Here is a 26757-nt window from a genome sequence, read left to right on the forward strand (position 1 = left end):
AAAATAATGAACCACTTCCGCATCATTATTGTTAAAATAAATCATAACATTAATACGAATCACTAAGTCACTACTATTAGTACTGCAATCTAGCAGATAACTCTATGTATTGCTCTATTTAATACTGTCCAGCAGAAGAATATAATACTTCTATTATAATCTCACAACAGCTCCAGCAGTCTTTTGTGGCTGCTACCATATTAGTACAACTAAAAATGGGGAGAAGTATGAGAGACAGGGCCACAATGTCTCACACTGACACACATCCAGTGAGATGAAGCTAACTGGACATGCACTTACACAGTGCATGGTGAGACATCAACATACAGAGAGGACCCCGCATCGGGATATGAGCTGTTGTGCAGTTACACCTCCTTCTCCTGCCACCACAATTTAAAGGGATCCCAAACAAACAGCCTCCCCTCCCACCTGCACGCAGAGAGCTGCTCAAACCACAGCACTGTTTGTAGCCTGTAGCTGGGGCACCTGGATGTTGTTTCAGCTACTGAAAGGACATCAGCCACATTAGCTGTAGGCAACTCTCTCAGTGTTATCATGGAAATTAATAAAACCCCCAAACTACACACACGTACACACACAAAGAAAAAAAAAAAGAAAAAAAATAAAAAAGAAAAAAGGAAAAAAAGAGGAAAAAGACAAGAATAACATATAAATTTCCTATTTTTTTTGGCAGTGAAACATCCCCAGTAACATATGGTCTTGTGCTGTTTTACTCAGCCCCTTGATCCCAGCTATTTTGAAGCCTTTATAACCTTCAACTTCCAAGCCAAATCAGTATGAAACTCTGGTGGAAAAAAGGATATGTAATGCTTTGTGTAAACCAGTAGTGAAATGGTCTTGTGTCCCCCCCACCCCACCCTCCCGTAGAACAGATTTACAATGCTGCCTATTATTTAAAGGAATTAGATATTGATATTGAGTGATTAACAAGGCCATTTAAGAAAACCCCCAAGCATGACTTCCTTAAGCACAGTAGGCGTTTAGTAAATTATGTTTACAGTACAAGGCTACCTCACAAATAACTCTGTGTTCCTAGCCCCTTCCGATGGGTACCTCTTCCACTTCCCACACCACCCACACCGTGTGCCACATTTCAAATCATGAGTTACAAAAGGCAAACAGAACTGGAAGTAGAAGAGGCAGCTTCCTGGTTAGATGCATTGTAGACCAAATTGCTTTGATATGAAATCTCTGAGCCTGAGAAGCCCAGGCCCACTTTCCAGTACAAATGTACTCTTTGGATTCAAGTGGGAACAGAAACACATATTTGGCTCCTACTTCAGTTTTAAGTCTTTTCTAGTAAAACCAGACACACACACTAAGAAAATACAGTAAACCCAGAATGCACAGAAAAGACAAAAACAAAACACAAAAGCAATTCCCCAAAAATATACAAATTATGTGCAGACTGAGTTTGATGGCTTTTTTTTTTTTCAACTCATTGTAAACACTGATGTTGCAGAAGGTTACAAATTTTTCTCATTAATATCTTGGTGGGCCCTGCCAGCGATCAGCACCCTTGGATTTGGACCAGAGGGCAAAACAAGAATTAACACATTTGACAGCTTTGTCTTTAGTGTCTTAAGGGACTTTGTTGACTTTGATAACTTTTGAGAAACCTAACTCTGGGAAGAGAATCAACCAGTGTCACCTGGCAGGAGTCAGGCACAGAACCAAACATGAAGCCTACACAGTAATAGACGTGTTTAAGCAAGGGGTTTGAAGGTTTGTTTTTACAAGCACCAGTAGGCATCACTGCCCTTGAACACCTGAAATACCAACTCAAAGAACAAGACAGAATGAAAGGAAACAAAAAGCCCCCAACCCACACCACCTGATGGCCTTTTCCGGTGAGTTTGCCATAACAACACTGAAGTCAGAGACCAAAACTCTCCATGATGAAAAGGCTCCAACTCTGGACCTACCAACTGTTGAGTATAGAAAAAAAAAAAAAAGTGAACATCTCCAAAAGATTAGAGTCCTTCTGTGTTTCAGAAACTTTCATTTGCTTCCCACTTTAAGTTGTGGAAAAGCTTCCAAAATTCTTGGGTATTCCACGTATTGACAAAAATGAGGAGAAAGGGAGCCAAGATTGTAAAACAGTTTGGCACAGAACTCCCCAGGTAGATGCATGTGTATTTCTCTCACAAAAGGCACACATTTGGTTTCCTATTAATAATGGGAAGGATGGGATGTCATACCCTGTTACACATACAAGATTATTAACAACTTCACAAAAAGGCATTTGACTATGCTGCATCTTCCTCGTAGTTGCTTACAACATGTAAACCCCACAAACCTCTCCAGAACATGGCAGATTTGTCCTCATATAGACTCCTTTGTACAAACTGGAGCACAGGGAAACGTCTTTTTGTGTAGCAATTGTTTTTTCCAGATGTACACAGCAGGAACAGTATAAATTAGGGAGGTTAAAGATATTGCAACATTAGTTCTTTTTCTCCAAATAATTTGAGGGCACCCAGCCTTTAAATGGCTTCACACCACTCATTATCTGGCAGTACCACCAGCCGTTTGGGTTCTTTTCGAGGACCTCCATGCAGACACCTTCCTGAAACCCCGCAGTCTCCTCATCCCCTTCATAGTCTGCAATGGAAACATAGATGTCCTTGAGGTTGTTGTGGATGAACTGGGATTTCTCAATGGGCTTTGGCCTGACTGTGGACACAGGGATGCCGTTCCTCTGCGTGGGGAGGTTGGAGGTGGTCTCAGAGCTCTCCGTGCCCAGCCGCTCTGGCTGCTTTCCCTTTGGGTCACTGGGCTGTGACCAGGCGTTGCTGAAGGAGGAATTGCGACGGACGGTCCTAAGTTGATCTGTGGCTGTTAAAGACTCATTCCTGCGCAAGGAGCACGACAGGTTGTTATCCTTTGGTGGTGGAGACACAAACACTGACTGCGGACGGACAGCAAGTTGCCTCACACCATTCCTCATTTTAACCGGCCCTGATGCTTTGGAAAAGCCACCAGGAGGTTTGCTTGGGATGGGTGGCGTTGCACGTTTGCTCTGGTTGATGGTGTTCAAAGCCTGAACCCTCTTCTCTATCTTCTCTAAACTGTTTGACTTGTTTTCATTTTTCCTGTTCCTGGCAAAAGAGGAATCAGTCTCTGCTGATGTAGTTTCTCGCTGGTTATCAGGGAGAGCCAAATAATGGGAAGGAGCCCAGCCTTCCATGTCTCCATACTTCAGGTACCACCATCCACTAGCTTGCTTTTCCAGCACTTCCACTTCTACTCCCGCTGGGAAGCAAATTTCAGAATCCTGTACCTTTTGGTATGAGTCAGTGGTCACATAGAAACATCTGGAGTCATTTTCTTGCTCAGTTTTGGCAGTGTGGCTGGAGCAGAAGACACCACGGGAAGGAGCTGTGATGAGATCAGCCGAACTTCTCCGAACAGGGTCATCCTGGTTCTCAGAAGCTGTGCGTGGGGGGCTTGCAGACTCCTCACTTCTTGAACCTTTGAGCCCACCTCTGAGCTGCCCAGTTGGCCTCAACTGACGCCTTAAAGTGCTAATATCCATCTTTTCTTGGCTCTGAGAGTCTGCCTTGCTCAGGAAGGGTTTGGGCCTAACGATTGGCTTTGCTCTGATGGAAGGACTCTGCCCGGGATCTTTCTTCATGCCTGTTCTTGGCACGCTACGTAAGCCGACATCTGAAGCTGATCTCGGTTTTGTCTCCTCACTCCTGGAATAGTGACATTTTCCAAGATCAGGCTGAATGTTTTTGTCTGTCTTGAGCTTCATGAGTGATGATTTCGGAGAGCTGGAAGACGGAGAATTCCTTCGGATCAAGGACAGAGAGGAGCTTTTCTGAGAATCAGAATCCCCACTAGATTCCTTGTTGGACAAAGCATCTTCCACATAACGCCTGAACCCCTCATTCTCGTAGATGGTTTCTTCTTCATGAGCAACTTCTTCTGATGACTCTCCTACTTTGAACTTAGCTTTCTGAAGTGATGACACAGGTGAGGGCTTGAGGGGCTGAAACAGTCGTTTTTCAGGAGTGCCCTCTTCATGGTGACTTTCACTCACTTCACACTCTGAGTCAAAGCCAAAGGCAGGTACATCATACTCAGGTTCTTCGTATTTCAGCTTGTGGGGAGAGTCCTGGGTATCTCCTGAAGAAACTGCTCCAGGAGTCGTTCCTTCTTCAGAGTCCTTTGGTTTACTGGGAGGTGCTGGGGGAGGAACCTTTGGGCGGGTTAATGTACTGGTTCTTCTGTTCAAATTCGGTTTCTTTCTCTTGTCAATGTAAGATGCTGGAGCCCATCCTTCCTTCTCTCCAATCTGCACATACCACCAGCCCCCAGAATTCTTTTCAATAACCTAAGAGGTAACAAGGAACATGTTACTTAGACAAAAATCTCACCTCACTGCTTCCCACTCCTGCCCTTCCAATCCACTCCCATGCAATAGATATATATTACAATTTTTCCAGATACACTGTTAAGGCTCACCTCTGCTTTTTGTCCTCCACGAAAGCTTATGCCATCAGAGATACATGACTGGAATTCAGCAATGGTGTAATATTCCACTTCCACAGAGGGTGGCTCTGGTGGCTTGGGTAACTGAAAACCCTATGGCAAATAGGATGCTTTGTTCATTTAAACCAAAGACACAGTCAGCTAAACAGCAGTATGAAAAAAAAATTGCTTTTATTCACTAAGACTCTTCCTTCTTCCTGTGCTACTTCCTAATGCTAACTGCCCAGTTCTCCTGAACAGGAGCTGATGTATTGATATGGGCTAAAAGAGAAAAACCTCTCAACATATGCACTGTTCATGCCACCTTCACCAACTATTAAAACTGTAATAATCTTTACCTGAATAGTAAAATGTTGTACTTGTGGGTGATGAAGCATGAGCTGCCACTGCAGTCACACTAAGAGCAGCCCATTTACCCTCAGATCTTGTCCAGAAAGACTCAGGTCTGGGTGACATGCGACTGCAGAAATTTGCATTGCAACAGACCCCTAATAGATTCTGCCTGTCATTAAATACACTATCTTAAAATGTCATCCCAATGAATCATTGCTTTGTATCTGCTGCTGGACTTTTTAAACAATCTGAATTAGTGAGTGATGTGAGCTAATGGGCATCTCTTGCAGCAAGAAACAAGGATAATATCATAGACCCCCAGCTTTGCCCAGCTGAAGTGCTAGAAGGGAAGGACTTTACTGCTTGATCAAAACAATTCCAGTTCCTCCCCATAACAGACCCAGAACCTCTACTCGATCCCAACACAACCTTGGTAAAGGCTCTATAAGAAGTGAGACACTGCTATTTACAGCCATTCTGGCAGCATAGCAGACTCCTCCAAAAGCTAAGTGCCTTTACATTAAGCTGCCATATTTTAGAATTTGCTACAATCATTTTTTAAGGTGATAAATGGGAAAAGAGTCCTTTCAGGAATTTCAATATTGAAAGCTTTTCAGATGAGCACAGTGCTCATCTGCAGGGCAGCTAGGTGAAGCTGCACAGCTTCTGCACTTCACTACTTAGGGTTCTGTGAAAGAACCATAGGACAGAGCATCCACAGACCAACACAGGGCAGACAAAGACACAAAATGATCCTAAGCCATCAATGGGAGAAGGGCAAATCACACACTGTGCTTTTTTCTCCTGCTCCTCTATTTCTATGATACCCTTTCTGTAACTAACAGCTGATGTTTCATCACGCACAGCATGTGGCATCTCACAGAGAATGCAGTTCTGCACCTTAGGAACCATGTCTAACAATGTTATAATTGAATGTTTCTGCATTATAAATGCTGAAATACAGCAGAAGCACAGCATAATAAAATGCCTTCAGATAATAGGATGGTTTGGATTAAAAGAAGATAATTGAAAACAGCAGATATGCTTAGGCTCTCACATATAATATCACTGTTATTTTTAGCATGGGATTAAGTGTCATAGTCTTGGCAAAACAAAGTCTAATTGAAAATAATGCAAAGAAAAATAGGAAGAAAATGCTAATATGCTATTCATGTAGTTTGTTAAGAAGCATCTCTGGTGACAGAAAAATTACAAGAAAAAAATCACATATGGCTCATAAAGGGTGCAGCAAAGATTAAACACTATGTATTGCCTAGATAAACAAGCTATTAGCATGACTTTTTTAGTGTATAAATACACTACTGACTAGTTCCTATTGAAGATGACAGTGCTAACCTCAAACTGGTACAAACCTCCAGGATGCTAGCTCTGGGAATAGGAAATCATAAGGGGTCTCGTTCCTGTAGCACACATCCTTCCACAGGATTCTGAGCCACTTCAAACATGCACAAGAGTGAAGCTCAGCCACCTCAAAGGGGGCAGCAATGGAAGCAGGGGACACATTCCCAGTTGCTTAAGACAAGAGAAGGTCAGAAACTTCAGTCTGGGCTAAAGACACCCAGAAGACATTTAAACCTTCTGAGTCAGCCAAACAAGTTTTAATGCACTGAACACAGCAGCTTTATCCTGTTCTCCCTTCAGACCTGATTAATTGGGGCAACATTTTGAATAACAGAAAACGGGATTTATCATTAGGATGCCCTGAGGTCTGCTCAACACTTATACAATTAAATGAACAGGCATGCAAATAAAGGATCCCTCCCACCCTGTAGAGCTGCACAAAGTCTCACAAAGCACCCAGACACCTACCCACTGCTAAGATAAACCATAAACCAATACACACCAGACTGGACTCTCTTCGTGGGGGTGGCCTTGTTCTTAGATTTGGAGAACCTGAGTAGGAAAGGGAACAGGGAGAGTTTATTTAACTTCACAAGTACTGCTAAACACGTTTTTCAGCAGCTCTCTGCTGTTACACAGTTTGAGAATAGAAGCCAGTATATGCAATATTTAAGGCATCTCTATGAAACAAGATAGGAAACTATGAGAATATATTAGAAATACCAAGGTAGCTTAGCTATTCATCTCTGCTAAGCCAGCAAATTTAAGAGGAAATCACTGCCAGAAAGCAGTGGATTGTATTTTCTCCTGGATCTGATCAGCTCCATTGGAGACTGGATAACAAAGGACTGACTAATACCTATTTTCCCCCCAGCAGTAGAAGCAATTCACTAAACACTCACACTGTCCTTTCTCCTGTTATTTTGCCATTCCTTGCACAGAATAGCATCAGCATCTGCATTTTGCAGATGAAGTAGTAAAAAACATTATAGCAACTTGCCCCCACGAAAACAGCGGACCAAATGCAAGAGAAGACACAGGTGGTCTCCTCAACTTGAACATGCAATCACATCATCTACATTTCTGGGTTAGAAGGGCACATTTTAGAGTGTTCAAAAGGAAAAAAAGTATTCTCTGGAAAAATTACCTAAGTAAATACATGCAGGCTAAAATAAAGAACCACCAGCCAGTGGTGTGAAGCCTGTGTATAAAGTGAAGTTAAATTTTATCACTGCTAGTGAAGGATCACATTCTGGAGTCCCTCTTGATACATCTACAGGCTATGCAAAGGTCTGCTTGTGTGGACTTGGCTGTAAGGCCAGGACATGTGGGACCTTAGCTGACAGACAATGCCAACCCTGAAAGGTAGAGAGCAGGAATTCACTGCAAGCCTGTGAAAACCCGGACAAATTTACTGTCTTACTTATTTGAGCTCTTTGTGGTGCTATCCTTGCTATGGCTGGGGATCCCTGGGCCAGTTTGGAAGCCTGCTTGTCTGGAGTCATCATAGCATTGCCATTAGAGTCATTGCACAGGATGGGCAAACTGATTTCCTTCTTGGTGATGTGAGTTTCTGCAGACTCGTTTTCTACTTGAGCTTCCTTGTCAGTAGATGATTTCTTGTTCAGGAGGTTACTGATCTCCATGATGTTTCCTATGATTTCCACTGGCCCAGTTAAGTTCTTTTTCCTAGATGGAAGATCATCTTTAGCCTTCTTAAGGTATGAGGCTGGGGCCCAGCCTTCTTTGCCCAGATACCTGGAGAGGCAAAAGGAAACACCACCACATCAAACACAGACTTCTCATGCATTTCAGGTAGAACAGCTAAAGCAAAAGTGATGGATAAAAACGTCAAATAAAGTTTGCAGTTTTCAAACAAGATTTTGTAGTCTCTACTCATTTACTATCTATTGATTAGACATATCAAAGTCAGTTGAACCAGCAGTGAACTGTGTAGAAGAAAGCCACTAATCATACTAAGAAAGGAGCCTTTCTGGACAAGAAATAGCTACACACAAGGTAAAGAGCTTCACCAGTTTGTTTTATGCCTCCCCTAGACAGTACTAGGCAAACTTAGTATTTTCCCACACAGCAAAAAAGCAAACTAGTAAGTAAAATATTTTAATAATTTGTAAACTTCCTAGTGGCAACTCAGATTGAATATGGGCTAAAATAAGGGTGCACAACACCTTGTACAGAGAACCTGCACCTGCAGTTTAAGATCCTTGTGCAAGCCTCCCTCCCTGAAACTATAAAGAACACTGGCCCTCCTTCCATAATTCCCAGCTCTGCATGAGCAGCTTTCTGCCATGGAACATGTGGGACTCTTAAACTACTGCAGCTTCTTCTAGCACTGTAAGATTGAGAAACAATTTGTCTGAGGAAAAATGGCTTTGATGGAGACTCATTTTCCTGAACAAGCTAGAGGCAATTTGAAGAAATAAACTGGGAAATGTGAACAGACACCTGAATCCAGTACATGTTCCTGAAACACCATCCTGAGCTGATCATGCTACACTTCAAACTGAGGTAATTCTTCCACAACTGGGCTTTAGGGAAGATTTTTTTTTCTAACTTCTGCCATTCCTAACACCTCAGCAGGGATTTCAGATTACAATCAGACTCCAGGGAGGACCATGTGGATGAACTCTGCTTTCCCTAATGAAACCCTAACTTGCAACAGGGAGAGTCACTGAAAACATTCTCTCTACTCTCTCAAGATACCCAAAGCAGGCACTTGAACTGTAAGTGAGAAAGCAGGCACCATCAAAATCCTGGTGCCCAGGAAATCTGCAGGAAATACAAAGGTTAAAACAGTAGGGCTCTAAGGTTCTTTATTGAAAAGGGAGCCTCATTAGACAGTAGAGGAAAGAGCTGGGGCACATGGGATATGAGCAAATAATTTCCTGGCAGGTGAGCTTCTTTATTATAACAGCACTTGGATTCTGAGGTTTCCAGTGAGATTTCTGCATCAAATCTCATCCTGGTCTTCCTCACAACATCCACACACTTGAGAGTGGCTCTGGGACTTTACAGGGAGAACAGGAAAATGCAGTGTAGATTTGATTCTCTAGACTTCTTTATTATAATCTTCCTGTATAAAAGCAAATACAGCTCTAGCAATGACTACAAGGATCTTTCTGTCCAAAATCCTGCCTTTTCCTCCTCACCCACCTAGACTAGGCAGGATACTAGAGATTCTGCTTCTCCTTACATACTTGCCTTCTGTCACACATGAAGGTAGATATGTAGGATCTCTCCTGCTCAGGGAGTTTAGTGGCAAGTTTTTCCAATGATTCTGACGTCAAAGGAAATCATTCCAAGAGCTCTGAGCTTTCTGTGATGCATGGAGACTAACAAGAAGTAGCAACCTGGTACTAACTTGATTTGACATAAAAATATACAGAGCATCCACTATGTGATGCTATGTCAAGAAGCAATTTGGATCTATTCAATCTTGTTCCTTTTGAGGCTTTTCTGCTAGGCCTCAAACCAAGCCAAAAAAGGAAAAGGAAATAAGGAAATACATGCCACAATTCCTCTTGTGTCAAGGCATCACCCAATGCCATTTTCCAGCCCTGAAGACTTCTGGTTTCTTTCCTTTTGCAACTGACAGCCCTTCTGCAGAGCTGCTGATCAATGCTCTCTGCTGCCTTTGCATCAAGGGAGTTTTTTTTAAAGGACATTTTTGAATTTATACTATGTGGAGGATGTCATCTGTTGTGCAAAGTCAGCGAGAAAAGACAGTTTACATCCATCTTAGTTTGTGGGAGACTTAACATGTTTGAGATCAGAAAGGCAGCCACAGGCAGGTTCTGCATTGGCCTGTCAGCTCTCCTGCCAGCTGTAAGGATCTGGATAAGCCTGGGTAACCCCACTGCTACAAACACCTCTGATCTCACATAGTTTCTCCCCATGAATAACAGCAGCAACAGATGGACAGTTAATAACTCTGGGCAACATACCCTCAGCAGAGAGGCTATTGTAGGCTACTTCCTCCTGTGCCAGCCAATTTAACCTGAAGTTAATGCTGAGCAGTAGTTACCAGAAACTACCGGTTTATTTCTGCAATATCACAAATAAAAACTACTTACATAAGTGAAATATGCTTACATTTTTTACCTTAGTCCTTGAATTTGTTAATCTTTAAGCCCTTTGAAGAATAACCTTGGAAGATTCCTTGATCTTCCCCATTTTATAGGTGAAAGAATTAAAACAACTGTTAATCAATTTCGGCAAAGCACTGAACCAGTAACAACTTTCATTTCACATCTTAAGAGTTGACTCCCAAGTATCCCTCCTTCCTTCCTTTATATTCAGAACCTACTGCAGACATTTGAAACCCCATCCTAGACTCCTCCTCATTTCAGTGCTGCCAGCACCTCCCAGCTGTGCTTCATTCTCATGGGCTGAGGCTCAGAGCAAAATGAAGGACATGAAGACAAATAAAAAAAGATTTACTTAGTATATTGGTACCAACTTGGCCTGCAGTCAGTCCACTTGGGCACTACATGATTGTATCTGTTGCTGCCACCTGGAGACAAAGTAAGATCTAAATGAGGGATGCTAATGCCAGCTATGGGCACCCTGGGAAGCACAGATCTACTGAACTCAATGCAGCAGTAAGCAGGATCCCAGGACAGAGCCTTTCTTTCATTTCTCCCTAGTCCTGATTTTTTTTTAAGTCATAATGCATGTAGGGCAGCATAAAGACAGACACCAATATTGCCTCTAGCTTGTACAGCATTGAAGTGGAGGGTCTCAGAATTAGGTGCAGTGATTTGGTTCCTTCATGCTTCCAAAACCCTCCCTGATTATATTGCGTGAAGGAAAAAATGGATTGAAACCATAGGAATGTTAAAAAAAGTCAGAAGTGCCTCTGTAAGTCTGAGAGTCACATCTGCTTTCCAGCTCCAGAGCACTGGAATTATTCCAGAGGGAAGCAAACTAGGGAAATAAAAAATAAAAAAAAAAAAAAAAAAAAAGAAAAGCAAAAAGAAAGAAAAGAAAAAGAAGGACAGGAAATGAGGATCAGCACATGGCCAAGAATTTGGAGAAATTACATATTTAAGGTGGAACAAGCTAATGTCTTTAAGGTGGATTTCATTTACAAACTACTGGATTTGTTTTTCTCTCTACACATTGAAGTGTGCTCAGTCTGTTATCCAGCCCAGAGTTCAACTGCTCCCTCCCTCAACGTTCTCCTCCTGCTCCCTCTCCCCTCACACTCAAGAGGAGAATGAGTTGCTCCTTCAAAGGCACTCAATACTCAGAGAAGCAAATTTCTGCAGGAAGGGAATCCTTGTCTGAGGGTTACCTAACAGCATTCAGGGCAGTTTACATGTAACAAAGAGCACAACAGCTGGAGATCAGCTACCCAGGCTGCAAAGGACCAGCTTGCAGGGATGGATCACATCATCAACATTTCTGGAAGTGTTGCCCATGGAAAAAAAACCCCTGTTTCTAAGAGTTTAATCCTCCAGGAGGAAAGCAGCACAGTGCTCCAAAGCAGCAGAGAGGAGCACAGTTGGCATCCCCTATACTTGTCACACATGTGGGGAGCACATAACATCTTCCAGCAAGAAGAGGGGTTTTTCAAATCAAAATGCCTCTTCCAAGAAAGCCAAACACATGCTGCAATCCCCAGCCATCACGGCGTGGCTGGGGTATCCACTGTCCTTCCAGCAGATTCCAAGAATGGAGATGCCATGGAAACCACTGCAGCAAGTGTCCTCATGCTCCAGAAGGCACTCCTGGTGTATAGAAAAATGTGTCTTTTGGGTTGACTCAAAGAGGTGTGTGAGATAAAGGGGAAAAAAATTCAACTAATTGTAGGAGTTGGGAAACCTACAGTAGTAACCAGGCTACATTGCAGAAATAAAATAAAAAAATAAACTAGAGGTGTCTTGCAATGGTTTTCCCCTCAGAAAAACCTATGAGCTTGATCCCTGACTTTGGATTCCACTTCTGTAGACAATTAATGGAGAAAAAATGTGACCTGACCAAACCCAGGCATTTCTGAGCTCCTCCTATCTGGAGTGCCGTCCTGGCTCCACTGCTATCTTTATTAGCTTATTTGCTCCATGGGATCATTAGACAAAAAACTGATTTTTTTTTCTACTAAGTAAGGGAAATCAAGAAAAACAACAACACTGCTTCAGTCAGCATTTTCACAGTCCTCATCCATAGCCAATAAATCAAGCAGCATTCAAACAAAAGCAAGCTATAACTTGAGGAGGGAAAGAGGAAAAAAATCACTATAATTACATGTTGAATGGAAAAAGATGACTATATGAGATGTTCTGCACTGCTGAGAGACAAACCTCCATTTTAAGCTACTTGTTGCATCACATCTTGTTTGAAGAGAAATGGGATGTCACAGCACTGAGAGGTTCACACACAGATACAAGACAAGGGGCAGAACCACAGAAGAGCACTAAAACCCAAATGCTGTGTGAACCTAGATGAAGAAATCTCTCATCAAGTGCTCATCCTGACACCCTACATCACTGAGACAATATCTAACTTACAGTCTCCCCATAAGCATTTGCAAAGGAGATTCTTAAGTCAAAACTCTCTGCTAGGACCACTGTTCCAACTAGGTAACAAAATTTGATATACAATAACAGCTTCACCTGCCCTTGGAATGCAGTCCCTCTACATTAGGAATATCCAATGTAGACAGACAAAAATCAAAGCAAATTAGCTGAAACCATGGGTAAGCTTGCACAAGGGCTATAGCCAGCAAACTGATCTCATATCCCTGAAAGTAGCACTACTTGCCCCAAACAGCTCAAGAGATCACAATCAGCCTTTCAGCATAGCTATAAATAGATTTAAATAGGTTGCAGAGTAACTCTTATACTGGAAACACATGAAAATTATATACAACAGAAAGCCTTGTTAGGTCTCACAGATCTTAATTCAGATATGGGCTTTTAACTTGAAGCAAGAAAAAAACCTCTAAAACTGCAAGTTAAGGCATTTCCTCACTGGAATGGCCCACAGCCTTTGCAGACACTGTAGTGTTACTTTAGTCACCATCCAATTGCCTCAGACTTTTCTTTAAATTTCTTCAAGAGGCATTATGAACAATTTGGGCTTCCCTGTCCAGCTACAGAATGATTTAAATGCTAGCATTGAGTGAATGATCAGAAAGGCTCATTGTCACAGTTCCTGCAGATTGCACAGCTCCTTTACCTGATGTACCACCATCCTTCCAGGTTCTTTTGGATGACCTCCACGGTGACCCCTTTTTCGAAGCCAATCTCATCCTTCCCCTGGCTGGCATACGGCTGGATGGTGACATATTTCTCTTCTGGTGAGGGGAGAAAAGGCAACATCAGTTAGGGTCAGGATCAGTCCAGCTGCTTTTCTGCACTGCTTGCTTTTAAACTGTTCTGCAGCGATTACGTGAAGCCATCACAAAGGCGGAGCCCTGCTCAGGGGCCCACTGGTTATTTATGCTGACGACATGACAGATAATCAGCCCCTTGCCACTACCCTGCTGCTGATAATCACAAAATGTTTCCATGCCAATAATGACACAAAGTCCCCAGAGAGCTCCCCCCCTCTTCTTCCCGCCTCCCTCCCCTCTCCAAGTTCCTCGAGCGGGTAAGGGAGAGGATTTGAAGCTGGACTTAACTCCCGGACTGTAACTTGACAGAATCAATCCTGCTGCCAAATCAGCCGAGCATCACGGCGGGAGCTGCAGCCAGTTGGCTCTTTGCACACACACATGGCTGCACAGAGCATTGTGTTACTGAAACCCGAGCACTGCATCCCCAGAGGGACACAGCTCCCAGCCCAGAGGGGCTGGCCCAGCACACTGCTCTCCTTGCACCTCCCAAGCAGCACAGGTCTACAGCAACGAGCTTGAAACGTTAAAAAAAACGTGACAGAAGAACAAAAGAGGTTTGCATATGACAGGAAGTGATACAGCATATGCATTCATAGGTTGTGAAGTGCTTTACAAACATACTTTTACTAAATCTGACTCCAGAGAAATGCACGTGTTTCACTGGTGAAGGAGGGCCAGAACTAAGATACACACTTCAAAAGCACAGACTGGATTTCAAGTACAGTGTTTGAGCCAAAAACTTAGCATCCCTATTCACCTCCAGCATCTATCCCCGTCCCAGCTGGGCAGAGGTTTTAAGCAGACTTGCTGAGAGCAAGCCAATAAGCAGAGCAGAACAGACATTTGTCAACATCTTTTTCCACCTACCCAGGAGTCATTTACTGCAGCATTCCCATTACACCTGAGGCCACCCTTTCCCTCTGGAGCTTAAAAAATTACACCTGTCAATGAAAACTTAACTACCACCCTTCCTCTGCAGCAGCAGACATGGGAAGTGTCACAGAACCCCTCTCCTCAACCCAAACTGTGGTGCATGTGACAGTTTCTGTAGCCAGATTAAAGACAGGGAAGGCAAGCAATGAAGTGCACCCCAGTCAGCCTTCCTAGCACTTCCTACCAGCAGTCACAACAAGGCAAGGAAAGAATAAATGGAGGGCTGTCAGTGCAGAGGAATGGGCAGGAAATGAAGTGAATCCAAAGCTCTGATCACTGCTGAACAGAGGAGCATGAAAAGGCTGCAGCAGCTTGAAGCGAGCACTCTTTAAGAGAGTAAAACAGATCCAAGCAGCTGTTTGGTTTTGTGGCTCAGCTGTATTTTGTTGCTGGGTGAAGCATGGAAACTAATGAAAAATAAACCAAAGCCCTTACTGAGATAGAGTAAGAAATAATACCTCAGAAAAGGGAAAGTAATGTTGACAGAGCATCTGATAGCAGTGAATTCAGCAAAGCTACATCTCTGAAGTCAAGTTCCCTTGACTGGTCACATTTGGATCTTTCTAATTCTGATGGGGCAAAATCTGTCAAAACCTTTGTAACCAAGAGGAAAAGACTCTCTGCTGCTCTCCCCTAGGAGGGCTGCTTAACTGGCTTACCACTGGTAAGAAACTCCAGCTAGTTTGTAATTAGCACCATCAGCTTAATGACACCTTCCTCACAGAAATATTCTACTACAAGATGGGGCCTGAAAAATGAAACCTGGCAAATGAAATCCCAGCCTCCAAGTTGCAGGACAGGACAGTTTTCCTAGCTAGGTTTCTGCTCTGAGTGGTAGAACTGGACTAATTTTTCATCTGTTTTCAAGTCTGCTGCAGAAGGAGTTCCATGTCTGGTTTCCACTGCAAGCAAAGCACTAAACTGAACTGCAGAAGACCCCATGGCAGCTAGATTGTGTCCCTCTAAGGGCCAAGGGAAAGTTCAGAGCTCCTCTGTCCAGACACACATTGTTTCAGACACTTCCAGGGATGTTTCTAGGACAGTAATACTGAGCTAAGCATATATTTGCTGTCTTGGAAGAAGGCCCTCTTTTTTCTTTACCCCACACCAAAGCTGCTTTATAACCCAGGCTGTCAGAGGTCACCCTTGCCACTAGAACTCCCACAGAAATGGCTGTGTTTATTCTATTTTTCCTCTACACAGACACCAGGCTCTGCTTCAGCTAAAGCCAGCTATTCAGCTCCTCTTGCTGGGCAGAGTGGTCCCACTCCTCAGGGATGTGGCTTCCCTTCTTCTGCAGATAACCATGCACAGGGTGCTCATTCCTAGCTTCCTACACAACTTTCCAAGCCTCTCTGTGAGGAACTGAGACAGTGGTCACCCATCAACACCAGCAGCATTGGAGGCTGATCACTCAGGAGAAACAGAAAGGCTCTTCTGAACTGCCACCGTCTCATTCTGTCCATGAGCACCCTCACTGCTTACATCTTCAGTCCTGTGGCTGTCAATTCAAGACTACTGCTTTTTGAGAATAAAGCCCTTTAGGTGACTCCTCCCTATACAGAAGAAATAATAAAAAAAAAAGAGTGCATGGAAATAGGGAGGGAAGAGAGAAAAAAAGGATCTCCCATGAAGCAAGACAATTAAAAGTGTTAAAAATCAAGTCTAGAAAAGAAGGTCCCACGATGTTTTTGTTTACCACCTCTATTTTTAAGCCTACAGATAAAAGCCAGGAAGTCACCATTACAATTTCCCCTTGCAAACTACTTTGACAGCAAAAATTACATTTCCAAGATTACACACATTTGGTTTCTGTCAATGCTGCAGGAGGTACTACAAACATACATGAGGTTTGTAACTTAAACAAACTGGAGATATGGGCCCCCTTGTAATCAAAGTGTAAATTCTGTTTTGTTTCTCAAAGATTATCTCTAGCCGGTGGACACTTTGTATAAACCAAGATTTGCTGAAGGGAGCAGGGGAGCTCTCAGTGGACGTGCCACTGAAGAGGACTGATAATAGCATTCAGCATATCAGATTATTATTCAAAAGTCTTTAGAAAAGATATTTGACACTTCATGACTGATATGTAAAGTTACTGTAGAGACTTAACTCAGATAAATGGTTTCATGAGAGAATGAGCAGAGCGTCAGACGGCAGAATGACACCGCTCTGAGTTACACTGACAAATCTGATGTATCATGCTGGCTTCATTCAGCTTCTGTGACAGGCAAGAGTATAAAACAGAAGTCAGTGAACCATCCCAGACCTACCATTGAAGTTAAAGGCCCAGATCTACAGAGAATACAAAAGCATATAATTTTGGTTCATTAAGTTTTGACTTAAGAATTACCAGGGAAAAAGACAAACAAAAGGATAATTCGTATTCCCCAGCTGCAGCTTCTGTTACATCAACCTCAGTGTTGAGGTCTAGTGGGCAGAATAAACTTTACTACATGCTACAAAGCACACACATCAGCTAAAAGGCTGGATTCAGAAACAATGGGATCAAAGTCCTACCCCCTTTGAGCTAAAAATGGCAAGAAGGCAGCTCTGCTCTTAGTGAGTGACATCCAGAGATCTATTAATTGCCAACTTCACTTCCATTCCTTTATCACTAATTTGCAGGCCCGAGACACCTTTCCCAGCTGAGCTGAAGAGGTTCCTCTCTGGATTTGGAGCTGCCCCAGTAAATCCAAGCAAGGCATGCATGAAGAGGCAAAGCCCACTTGGCAAAGAGCTACAATACACATCTGTCACATCATGCATTACCCAACTGCAACCTACTTAGGTCGGAAGGGTAGGATTACTGTGTGTCATTCTCTCTCCTCCCCAGACACAGACACTATTTAAAATACACACAACCAGAATTTTTGCACTATTTCAACCACCCAGCTCATACCTTGCTGCCGTAGCTGTGCTCTGCCCAGCCCTCCCAGACATTGTGGCAATCCAGTGCTCAGTCCACTACTTATTTCAAAGCCTCAATTCCCTATCAGTGTACCTTTCTCCTCTTCCCTTTCCTCCTTCCCAAAAGAAGGCAGGCTTTTATGTTGCTCTGGTTCTACCTAAAGTCTCTGAACAAACACAGTAGAGAACTGGGACCAAAATATAGGGACAGATCTTGGTGGATCACTGGGAAAACAGCAAGGACAGCAGAGAACAGTATCTGTGCCCTTGGAACAGCCCACAGTACTACAGAGAGGGCTTTTTCAAGAGAGCAACAGGTTTTTTTTTTAGCAACAAAGATTTTTTCCCCCAGAAAATGCAGCACAGGTAGGGCTGTCCAGCTGGAAGGTGTGCACATATACAGGACAAAGGATCTGAGCTGCACAGTGCCCTGCATGACAGCCACATACACTACATGGTCTGTACAGATGTACACAACAGACCTGGTACAAGGAAATCACAGGTGTTTGAGTGTTATGGATCACTTTTTTACAAGTTTTTAACATCTAATGTCCTTCTGCAACCACTAGAAGAGAAAAAAAGGAAAAAGGAAAGAAAACAAAAACCCCCACCAAAATAAGAACACAACCATTTTATGTTTCTCCAGCAACACCATGGTGTTTTGCCAAGCTGAGGCCTCTTCTACAGATAAACAACAATAGCTCTAAAACTAAAAAGACACTTTAAAACCAGTTTTTGAATACAGAGCAGAGTCAAAACAACTCATACAAAACTTGATCTAAAACCTGGCTAGTTTAAGCACACCCATGTTTCTTGTCCCACCCATTTTAAGATGAAGCTAAATGAAGTGCAACTTTTCACATAAAACAAATTTATAATACAGCTATTAAACCATCATATGATTTACAGCAGAGCAAGATGACCTGTAGCCACCTTGGCAATGCTCATCTCGTAGCAAGAGGTCACCTCTGCAGTCACAGTGTAATGAGGACTGAAATACTACTTCTGTCTTGCCCAGCCTGTTCACTGGCTATGATACAACATAATGGCTGCAGAAAAATGAGGGATGAGACATCTGACTTCTTAAATTTTAGGAAGACTTAATGTCAATGACAATTATTTTTGGATAATTGCAGACCTTGACAACTGTGCTTTTTTTCCCCCCCTTTTGTGTAGAATTGCAGCTTGCACATGGTGAGCAATTGGGTACATTCCAACACAATCCCTTTAAACAACCTATTTCTGAGTAAATTTTCTTTTGTTTCACCAAGTAGAAAAGGGGAACCTCAGAAGAATTTTTAAGCATTAGTTATGGCATTTTCCATACAAGGTGACCTGTTAGGACACCTGTCCCACAGGAAAAACCTCAGGACAGCTAGGATGAAGCTCCATTCCCTCCTGAACAAATTGTACTGACTTGGCTGACAAAGCAAGACACTGAACCTGACAGAGCCTGTGAGGCTCCTCCAATCCCATCTGTCAAACCAGAATTCCATATTTTGCATGTGAGACTGAGCACATGGAAGTTATGAGGTGTCTTGAAATGGCAACCTGGTCCCTCCTCTGCCTGTCTGGATTTATACTTAATGTCAGGTCAAGGAAAGCAGACCTATGGTTTTACAGCTCGAGTTGTAACACAGAGCTTCAGTAGCTCTTTCAAAATCTTCCTCATTCTATCTTCCCTTGGCACTGTTATTTCAGGCTCCTCCTAGTCTATCACTGAGGTGCCAGACTTGCCCTGACATTTTCAAAGCTCTCCACCATTGCTGCTCCTCACTGGCCCTTCAGTGACTCTTGCACAGCCACTACAGACACCTCCTGCCTGCTTTGCTCTCTTCCCAGCCTTTCCACACACACTGCTCTTGCAGAAGGCTCTTGGCACAGCACTTCTCTGGCATTTCAACCAGACTCCTACCAAGCGCATTCCCAATTCAGTTGTTCCATCTTGAATTTTCAAGCCTGTGTGCTGTGCCTTGCTTTAATGCCCTACTACACACACTCACACGTTCATGTGGATTTCCCATTCCTTCAAATTCTGTGATCTTTTCCCACTCAGCCTCATGCCTTTCATATGATGCCTCATCAGCCTGAGCAGGCTCTTTCCTCGATGGTATCAAATAACCTGAAGCTCTCAAATCCTTCCTAAAAAAAGCCTTACCTACCCTATTTCCTGCCTTCCCAAACAAGCTTAGTTTTAGTCCTTCTCTAAAAGCTTTTAAAAATACTGAAGAAGGATCATTTTACACTGTGAAAACCCCTTTGGTTGCAGTAAGATTCATGCCAAATTGCCACTTGCCCACGTTCCTTTGATGCACAGATCTCCCTCTCTTTGTTTAGGCTGTAAACTCTTTGGGACAGGAGCCTTGCCTTGAAGCAGCTAAAATACCACGCACGTTTCCAGCCCTGTACAATCAGCCTCATCTTTCCCAGGCAAACAGCCAGTGCTCAGACATTTCTGCTTCCAAGTTCTGAGAGCCCCAGTTCACATTCCTCTCCTTCACCTCTATTTTGTAAGTTTTCTCTTTTCTGCCTCCATTAATAAGCATGGAAGCTATCAGCAGTGCTCCAGGAGCCAACCAAATAAGGGAATCATTTCCTTTGCTCAGCTGCTGCTTGTACATGCCCCCAACTTTCTGTGACCCCCTCCTGGGTTGATATGCTGGTAGGGGAAGGGATAGGGGGGCACTGGGCTAGAAATAAGCCAATTAATGATTTCTCAGCAAAATACAACAGCCCCAAACCTACATCTTCCAAACCACAGAAGAATTTTCTTTCAAAATACTTTCCCCTCTGTCAGCAGTCTGTGTTTGCCCTCCCCCACTCCTCCGCTCCACCCCCCCTTTGTCAGACCTGCTTCTGGAAAAAGTCTCTCTGTTCCAGAAGCAATGCATTAATTCAACATGGACTTTGTTTTACTTGCTTAAATATGCAGAGAGAGAATGACTGTCCACAGTTATCAAATGAGTTCATCTGCAGACAGAAGCTCTTCAGCCTTTGTCCCTCTTCCCTCCCCTGCTTTTTGTTTTAAATAATAGAAAACCTTGTGCCAACAGATAGAAAAGAACAATAATGACATTTCTTCTAAACAGCTTTGTATTGTGCATGCTCTTACTTCAACCAAGCAAGGACCAATAAGCATTTACCACTTTCCTTGGAGAACAGAGCAAAAGAAAACCCAAACAAACAAACAAACAAAAAAAAAAACCAGACCAAAAAACCCAACCAAAGGGGAGAACAAACTAAGTCTGAAGCTGCTCTGTGCTGATTTGATTTAGCACAGCAGTCACTCACAGTCTTCTGCTGTGAATGACAAACATTTCACCACCATCAATCACAAGCAGGAAAGAGTGAAAACAGGGGAGAAGTCTCATGGAGGGGGCTGCCAAAGAGGGCAGAGCAGCTCTGGTGACATTCAGGAAAGTGTAAGAGTGCACAGGCACATCAGCCAGGCTGGATTACCAGTACTGACCAAGTGCTCTTTCCACAGATACAAAACTGGCTGAAGAACCACCCACCTGGGCTAGGACATGGGGTTCCAGTATTAAAACCAACTCAGGATGAGGTTCAAGTATCAAGACCACTGGGTTACACAGCTGCCTTCCCTCTACACACCACCTTTGCCCATCAAGCTCCCTCACTCCCTAAGACAGGCAAGCAGTGGGAAGTTCTAACTTCAACTCTTCCAATGAATAGCTTATTCCTTGTGCTAGAAGCTACTCCTAAATAATTGGCTCATTTGGCAGAAATTCAGCCCATATGTCACGATATTGTTGGTATGAATAACTTTAAAGTGCTTTCCTGCATTGTAACAGCTCCAGTTGAAAGCACTGGGCACAAAACCAAAGCAGCAATAACTTAGGTCAGATATCTGGCATAGAAGACAGGCATGTAACATCCCAATTTTGCCAATCAAACTGTAAAAGCACAAATGACTTTTCATTAAATTAAGCCTGTAAATAATCCTAAATTCCCTTCCAGGGGAAGTTCCAAATAACTGCATGTGTAGATCTACTATTTAACCCTGTACAAAACATGAACTCTGCAGCTTGCAGGTCTAATGAGTGTCAAGTCTGAGGAAAACTACAAACTTTCAGGCTTCTCCTCACAACCCATATTTGTATTACAGGAGTTTCAGAATGTATAGGAAAAGGTTTAGAAAATGTACCACATTTAACATTAAAAAAACGTAAGATTTGCAGCTACATAAGAAACACAAACCAACGTAATCTCTTAGATCTGGGCACACCACAGACCATTTTAAAGAGAAAAGTTCAGCAACAAAAGTCATCTGTTTCTCTTTGTAGAAACAGACTACAGCTGTTCCCTTTGCAGATTTTTTTTCAGGTTTAAAAAAGGAGCACTACCATGATATTCAACAATTTGTCTTTCATATTTCTTATTCACAGACCCAGTAACGTTGCTTCCAAATATGTGGAGGTCAGAGATGCCTACCCTCTTCAAATGGCATTGGAAAGGTTAGAAATAAATAAGCCATATGATACCCCAAATAATTTTCCCCCATCAGGCACAGTCTAACAGGGAAGCAAACACTCTTCCCTTCTGCACTCCAGCTTTCTCAGTGTTTTTAATATTCAAGTCACTTAGAAAATTCTGCCCTTCAGAAGCAATGCTTAATTCCTTTGATTCTGGCCTTAAAGTGATTCTATCACAAGCCTAACTGATAAAAATGCTTATTAGTGGTACCCAAGCACAAATACAAGGGAGGCATTCTTTACAGCTTGCTTTTAAACTCCAATGAACTCCTGGAGCTAACCCTTCCAGCAGCAAGGACTATTTCAAGCAGAATACTGCTGGGTGGGAAGAATTTCAGCCAAAATGTTTAATTGAGTTTGTTTCCAAGGAAGAGGCCAAGTGGGGAAGGGGAAGCTGTTCTGCTTGTGTTGAACAATTCTGGTAACCTCCTGTTTGAACAACTTGAGTTCTTCTGTGCTTTGGAGCAAGGACTTGAAGGTTGGCAGGGGACTGTATATATACACTTTGTGCATTGTGTCATTTCAGTGCAAATTCACCCAAATTTGGCCTTGTTAGAAGTCTTCTGGGCTGGGATGGGAGGGGAAGATGGGAGAAAATCTATCCTGACCTCATATAAACTGTGTTTTGTTAGAGAACAGCAGGCTGGACACCCAGAGAGACTCATACTTTCAACAACTGCAGCTTGGAAGGCGTAGATGTCTGTATAGGCTGCAGTTCTGCCAGATCATGAAGCCACTGTCTCCAACTTGTGCCCATTTATTCAAGTAACTTTATTTCCAATAAGCCTGCTCTTGTAAGGATTCCCTAAGCTATCATTTCTGATGACAATAAACAGCTTATTTTTAGCCAGCCTGGCTAGCTGTGGCTGAAATACATTGGAGAGACCTTATAGAAGCAGCCCAGCCACAGAGGGTGCCCCAAACCTTGGACAAAATCACAGATTGCTGAAGTCTGTGCCAAGTCCAAGTGCCAAGATTCAGTCTGAGATAAAGCACATATTCTCCAACACCCTCAAAACCCCAGCCCTGCTTGGGCCTAATAGGGAAGAAACTGTAATGAAGCAAGAAAAAAACAGCAAAGATTCAAGAGATGAGGGCAGCCTGTACTGGGGAAGACTGCCAGGGAGGACACTGACAGTGGTCAGAGGGCAGGTCTGGAGAAGATGCACACATGGTGGGCATCAGAATGCAAGAGGGAAAACCTGGGAATGCAACTTAGGTCCTTGAGTCTTACCAGCTGGCTGCTAAGGGACTGGTTAGGCAGTCTTAATATTTCATGGAGTTTTGTTTGAAATATTGTACAAATATAAAAGAATGCATTTGTTTTCACCAGTAAATAAATTGTTTAGAAACCTGATTCCCATAAATTCTCCCAGTTAAATTGCCAGGAAGCATCTAGCAGAGTTCGACAAAGCAAAGTCAGTAGCTCCCAAACAGCTGGGGCACAGAAATAAGCACACTTTTTCTTCCCCCTCAAGACAGCATGTGTGCTTATGAGGATTGTTTGGTGCCTTCAGAGTGCATTTGGTGGCTGAGAAGCAAGACCTTGTCTTCTGAAGGTAGTTTCAGTTTCTGCAAGGTCAAGCTATGGCAGGTAGAACAGCTATTGTTGGTTTTGTTTCCTCAATAATAATTTGAAACAAAGTTAAAGGGTCACTGAAAAGCTGAAAAGCTGGGTGTGCTTGAGACAGGAGTCTGCACATAGTATTATCATCAAATCCAGAAGGTAAATTTGCCACTTTAAAAGTACATTCCTTAATAGAAAAGGGCACCTTTCCATTAACTGGGAATCATCTCTTGTGCTTGCATTCGGATCCATTCCCTCAGTAAGGTTGTCTGAAAGTTCCAGAGGTGCAAATGGTGCTTTGTCCCACCTTTCCTTTCCCAAGGGCAATGAACACATCTGGATGATTTTCCAAGTAGAGCAGGAGATAGCTAGGGATACCTTTGGTCTGGGAAAGATGATTCATCTGCCCTTAAGAAATACTTTGCTTATAGGGTTCCTCAGACTTCACCCAAACACAAGGTGTTCCCCCCTACCCTGTCATACTCACTGTTAGACCAGCAAAATCTGAAAGAACACACAACAAACCAAACCAACTAAAATGCTGCTACTGGTGGCATTTTAAATACCTAGGAATGATGCCAAAAACTCCCAAAAGTTCTCAAGACTCTCTTTAGTACCAAGCACTGCTTGCAAGGAAGAGAGGGGAATGCAACTGGATTTTCATCTTTCCACACCATCCACTCTTCCAGTGTGCACATCTCCAACCACGACTTTTTGGCATTCAACTCATTTTAACAGCCCTGAAAGTATCACTTGTCCTTACTGAGGCAGAAGAAACTGAGCACAAATATGCCCAAGTTAAAACACAACAGATGTGAGCTTCCCCAACAGCACAGACTGCAGAGCTGCCCTTGATGACCAGCCTCCAGCTCCTGGGTGCCTAATGCTGGCTCTAGCCACGCTCAAGCTGTCATGTACGAAACCCGCATCTGCACTCTGGTAGTGAGGGGCCAAAGCTCCAAAGTGCCAAAGATGCAGGTCCTGGCACACAGCTGCTGAAGCTGCAGTGTGGCTTTTGGTGCCCCTGAGAGGCTGGTGGCAGAGGAAGCTGTGAATTCACCTCGGCTCTGCTGCCTGTTGACTATCCCGCCCAGCGTCCATCGCCGGTCCAGGCGCCTCAGGTGAGCCTTGCGTCGCTTAGAAACTAGTTTGGAACATGGATGGAAACAAAACAAAGGGAAAAAAAAAAAGAAGAAAAAAAAAAGTGATGGGAGGGTGAGGAATAAAAACAAAACACGGTATTTACAAGCACTGGTCTTGTTAGTGGGAATGGGTTAGGTGGGATGCAGATGTTTTGTTTTAGTTCATACAGTACAGTGGAACAAGTTAACTTCTTGAGCTTGAGCAATGTGAGCCATCCAGAACTGTCACAAATTGCCACTCTTGCTATTGGCATTTCTTAAAAAGCAGTAATTATAATTAAAAAAAAACCAAAAACATACACACACTCCAAAACAAGCTGCACAACTTAAGACAGCTTGTCCAAGGAGAGTGCAGTGGCAGGACACATCATCCTTGCTGTTGTATCTCCTAATTCAGCTGCATGATCTTTGAGGAATTCAGTCTATTGCACATGAAATCAAACCCAAGGGATCTAAACCTCTCTATGAAAAATTATCACACTATAAACAAACCGACAAACTCTTATGTAAGTTCCCTCATAAGAGCAGCACTCAGGAACTGAACCCAAGTGAAAAGTCTGATGTGCTTTGAGGACATGACTTGCATTCATTGCCCCAGCTGCTTCTCATGATCAAAACTTCTAATATACAGATTACAATATCAGGAAAAAACTAACCTTGCAATTATTCATCAGGCTCAAGAAGCTAACAAGCCAGGACTGAGTGTTAGTTACATACTCAAACAATAACTTATACTTAAAGTATAAACAAAGACAAGACACTTATGAAAAGGGCACTGTGAGAGCAGCTGTGCACAGAGGACACCACTTGTTTTCTGAAGCACATACTTAGATTTCTACTCAGATTCTTCTTTTGCCTGCACAGGTGTGAAAGACACTGGAACCATTAGACTGGCACAGAAACACAGCCAAACACTTTTCCATTCAAGGGCTTCCATCCCAATTTGGCAACTACTGCAAGGTTGCTAGGGGCTGCTGCAAAGCAATGACACATATTGCGAGGGAGTGATAGCTGAAGTGCAAACATAATCATTTTACCAGTGGTGCTGGGAAGCTGTTCATAAACCTTGATATCACATCATTAATAATAATTCAATTCTGTATATGTGCACTTATTTAGGGATTGTATCCTTATACCAGATTAGGCACAGTTGTCTTCTAGAACTGTGCTCTGTTGGCAATCAGGCACAGCAAAATTATTTGATTGGGAAATCATTAATGGACAAGAAAAAAAATAACTTCACCAAAGAGTGGCTTTTGACGTTTTGTCCTTTATATCTGTCAGGGACTTAGACCAGACTTTTACATCCAGCCCACTCTCCTCAATTTCTCCTTTGCTGTAAGGCCCAAACCTTTCCACACCACCCTAAGTGGAGGTGTGGTGAATGGTGTTGAACAGGTACATCATGTAGTCTCTGGCGCTCTGTACTTCCCCTTTGATCCCACGTTGGTCAAAAATCAACTACAAATTTTCAGATGAGCCAAATCTCAAAATTTTAGATAGCTGTGGTTTTGGCTCATGGAAATCAGTGATCCTCTTGGAAGCCCATGGAGGGACAAAAGATGAGCAGATTTAACCTGGTGACTTTCCCCAAATCAGGGGACAGGACATTAGACTGCCAGTTACACACATGCTACACAGGGAGACAACACAGGACACCTTGCTATAGAATATAGCAGAGAGAGAAGTTAAGTTGCAATAAGGCTGCCTGTGTTAGGAGATTTCTATACAAGAAAGGAGGAAATTAAATGCTGAATCTAAAGGCTTGCAGGGTGGAGAGGCGCAGAAAGGGTTGAAACTGCCTCAAGGTGTTGATACAGAGCAGTCAGCTTGCTCCTTCTGACACTGGGAGTTGGGAGGATTTAGCCATCCAGGAACACCCCTTGAAAACAGTGGGTCACACAGATCCACCACATCGTGTCCTCACAACGTACAGCCATCCCCAGTGACAGCCCTTTTATACAACAATGATGCTTATGTATGAGCCAGGGTTTTTTCCTTAAAAATACTGAATTTTGTCATTTTGCCCAGACTTGGACGGTCATGCCACAGTCACCAGAAACGCTGCTTATTAACAAGTGTCTACATCTTTGCAGAGATTATTTTAACATGTTTACTTTATTAGCTCCTGTAGCT

The 26757-nt window shown here is 43.0% G+C and overlaps 1 protein-coding gene across 2 annotated transcripts in view; it reads right to left on the reverse strand.

Annotated features, from left to right (window-relative positions):
• Positions 1-908: 908 nt before the first annotated feature.
• The window catches only part of SH3PXD2A (SH3 and PX domains 2A), a 234716-nt gene continuing 208867 nt past the window's right edge, over positions 909-26757 (reverse strand). The window contains exons 10-15 of one of the 2 annotated variants that reach the window (XM_036385913.1): positions 24540-24623; positions 13417-13534; positions 7640-7974; positions 6719-6768; positions 4495-4614; positions 909-4363 (exon numbers count right to left, since the gene is read on the reverse strand). In XM_036385913.1, the coding sequence (XP_036241806.1) occupies positions 2468-4363; positions 4495-4614; positions 6719-6768; positions 7640-7974; positions 13417-13534; positions 24540-24623 (2603 nt within the window). In that variant the 3' untranslated portion in view covers positions 909-2467. The remainder of the gene's footprint in view (positions 4364-4494; positions 4615-6718; positions 6769-7639; positions 7975-13416; positions 13535-24539; positions 24624-26757) is intronic. The other variant, XM_036385914.1, reaches the window with a different exon arrangement.

Source organism: Molothrus ater, chromosome 8 (genome assembly GCF_012460135.2).
Source record: "Molothrus ater isolate BHLD 08-10-18 breed brown headed cowbird chromosome 8, BPBGC_Mater_1.1, whole genome shotgun sequence".
Taxonomy (NCBI): domain Eukaryota; kingdom Metazoa; phylum Chordata; class Aves; order Passeriformes; family Icteridae; genus Molothrus; species Molothrus ater.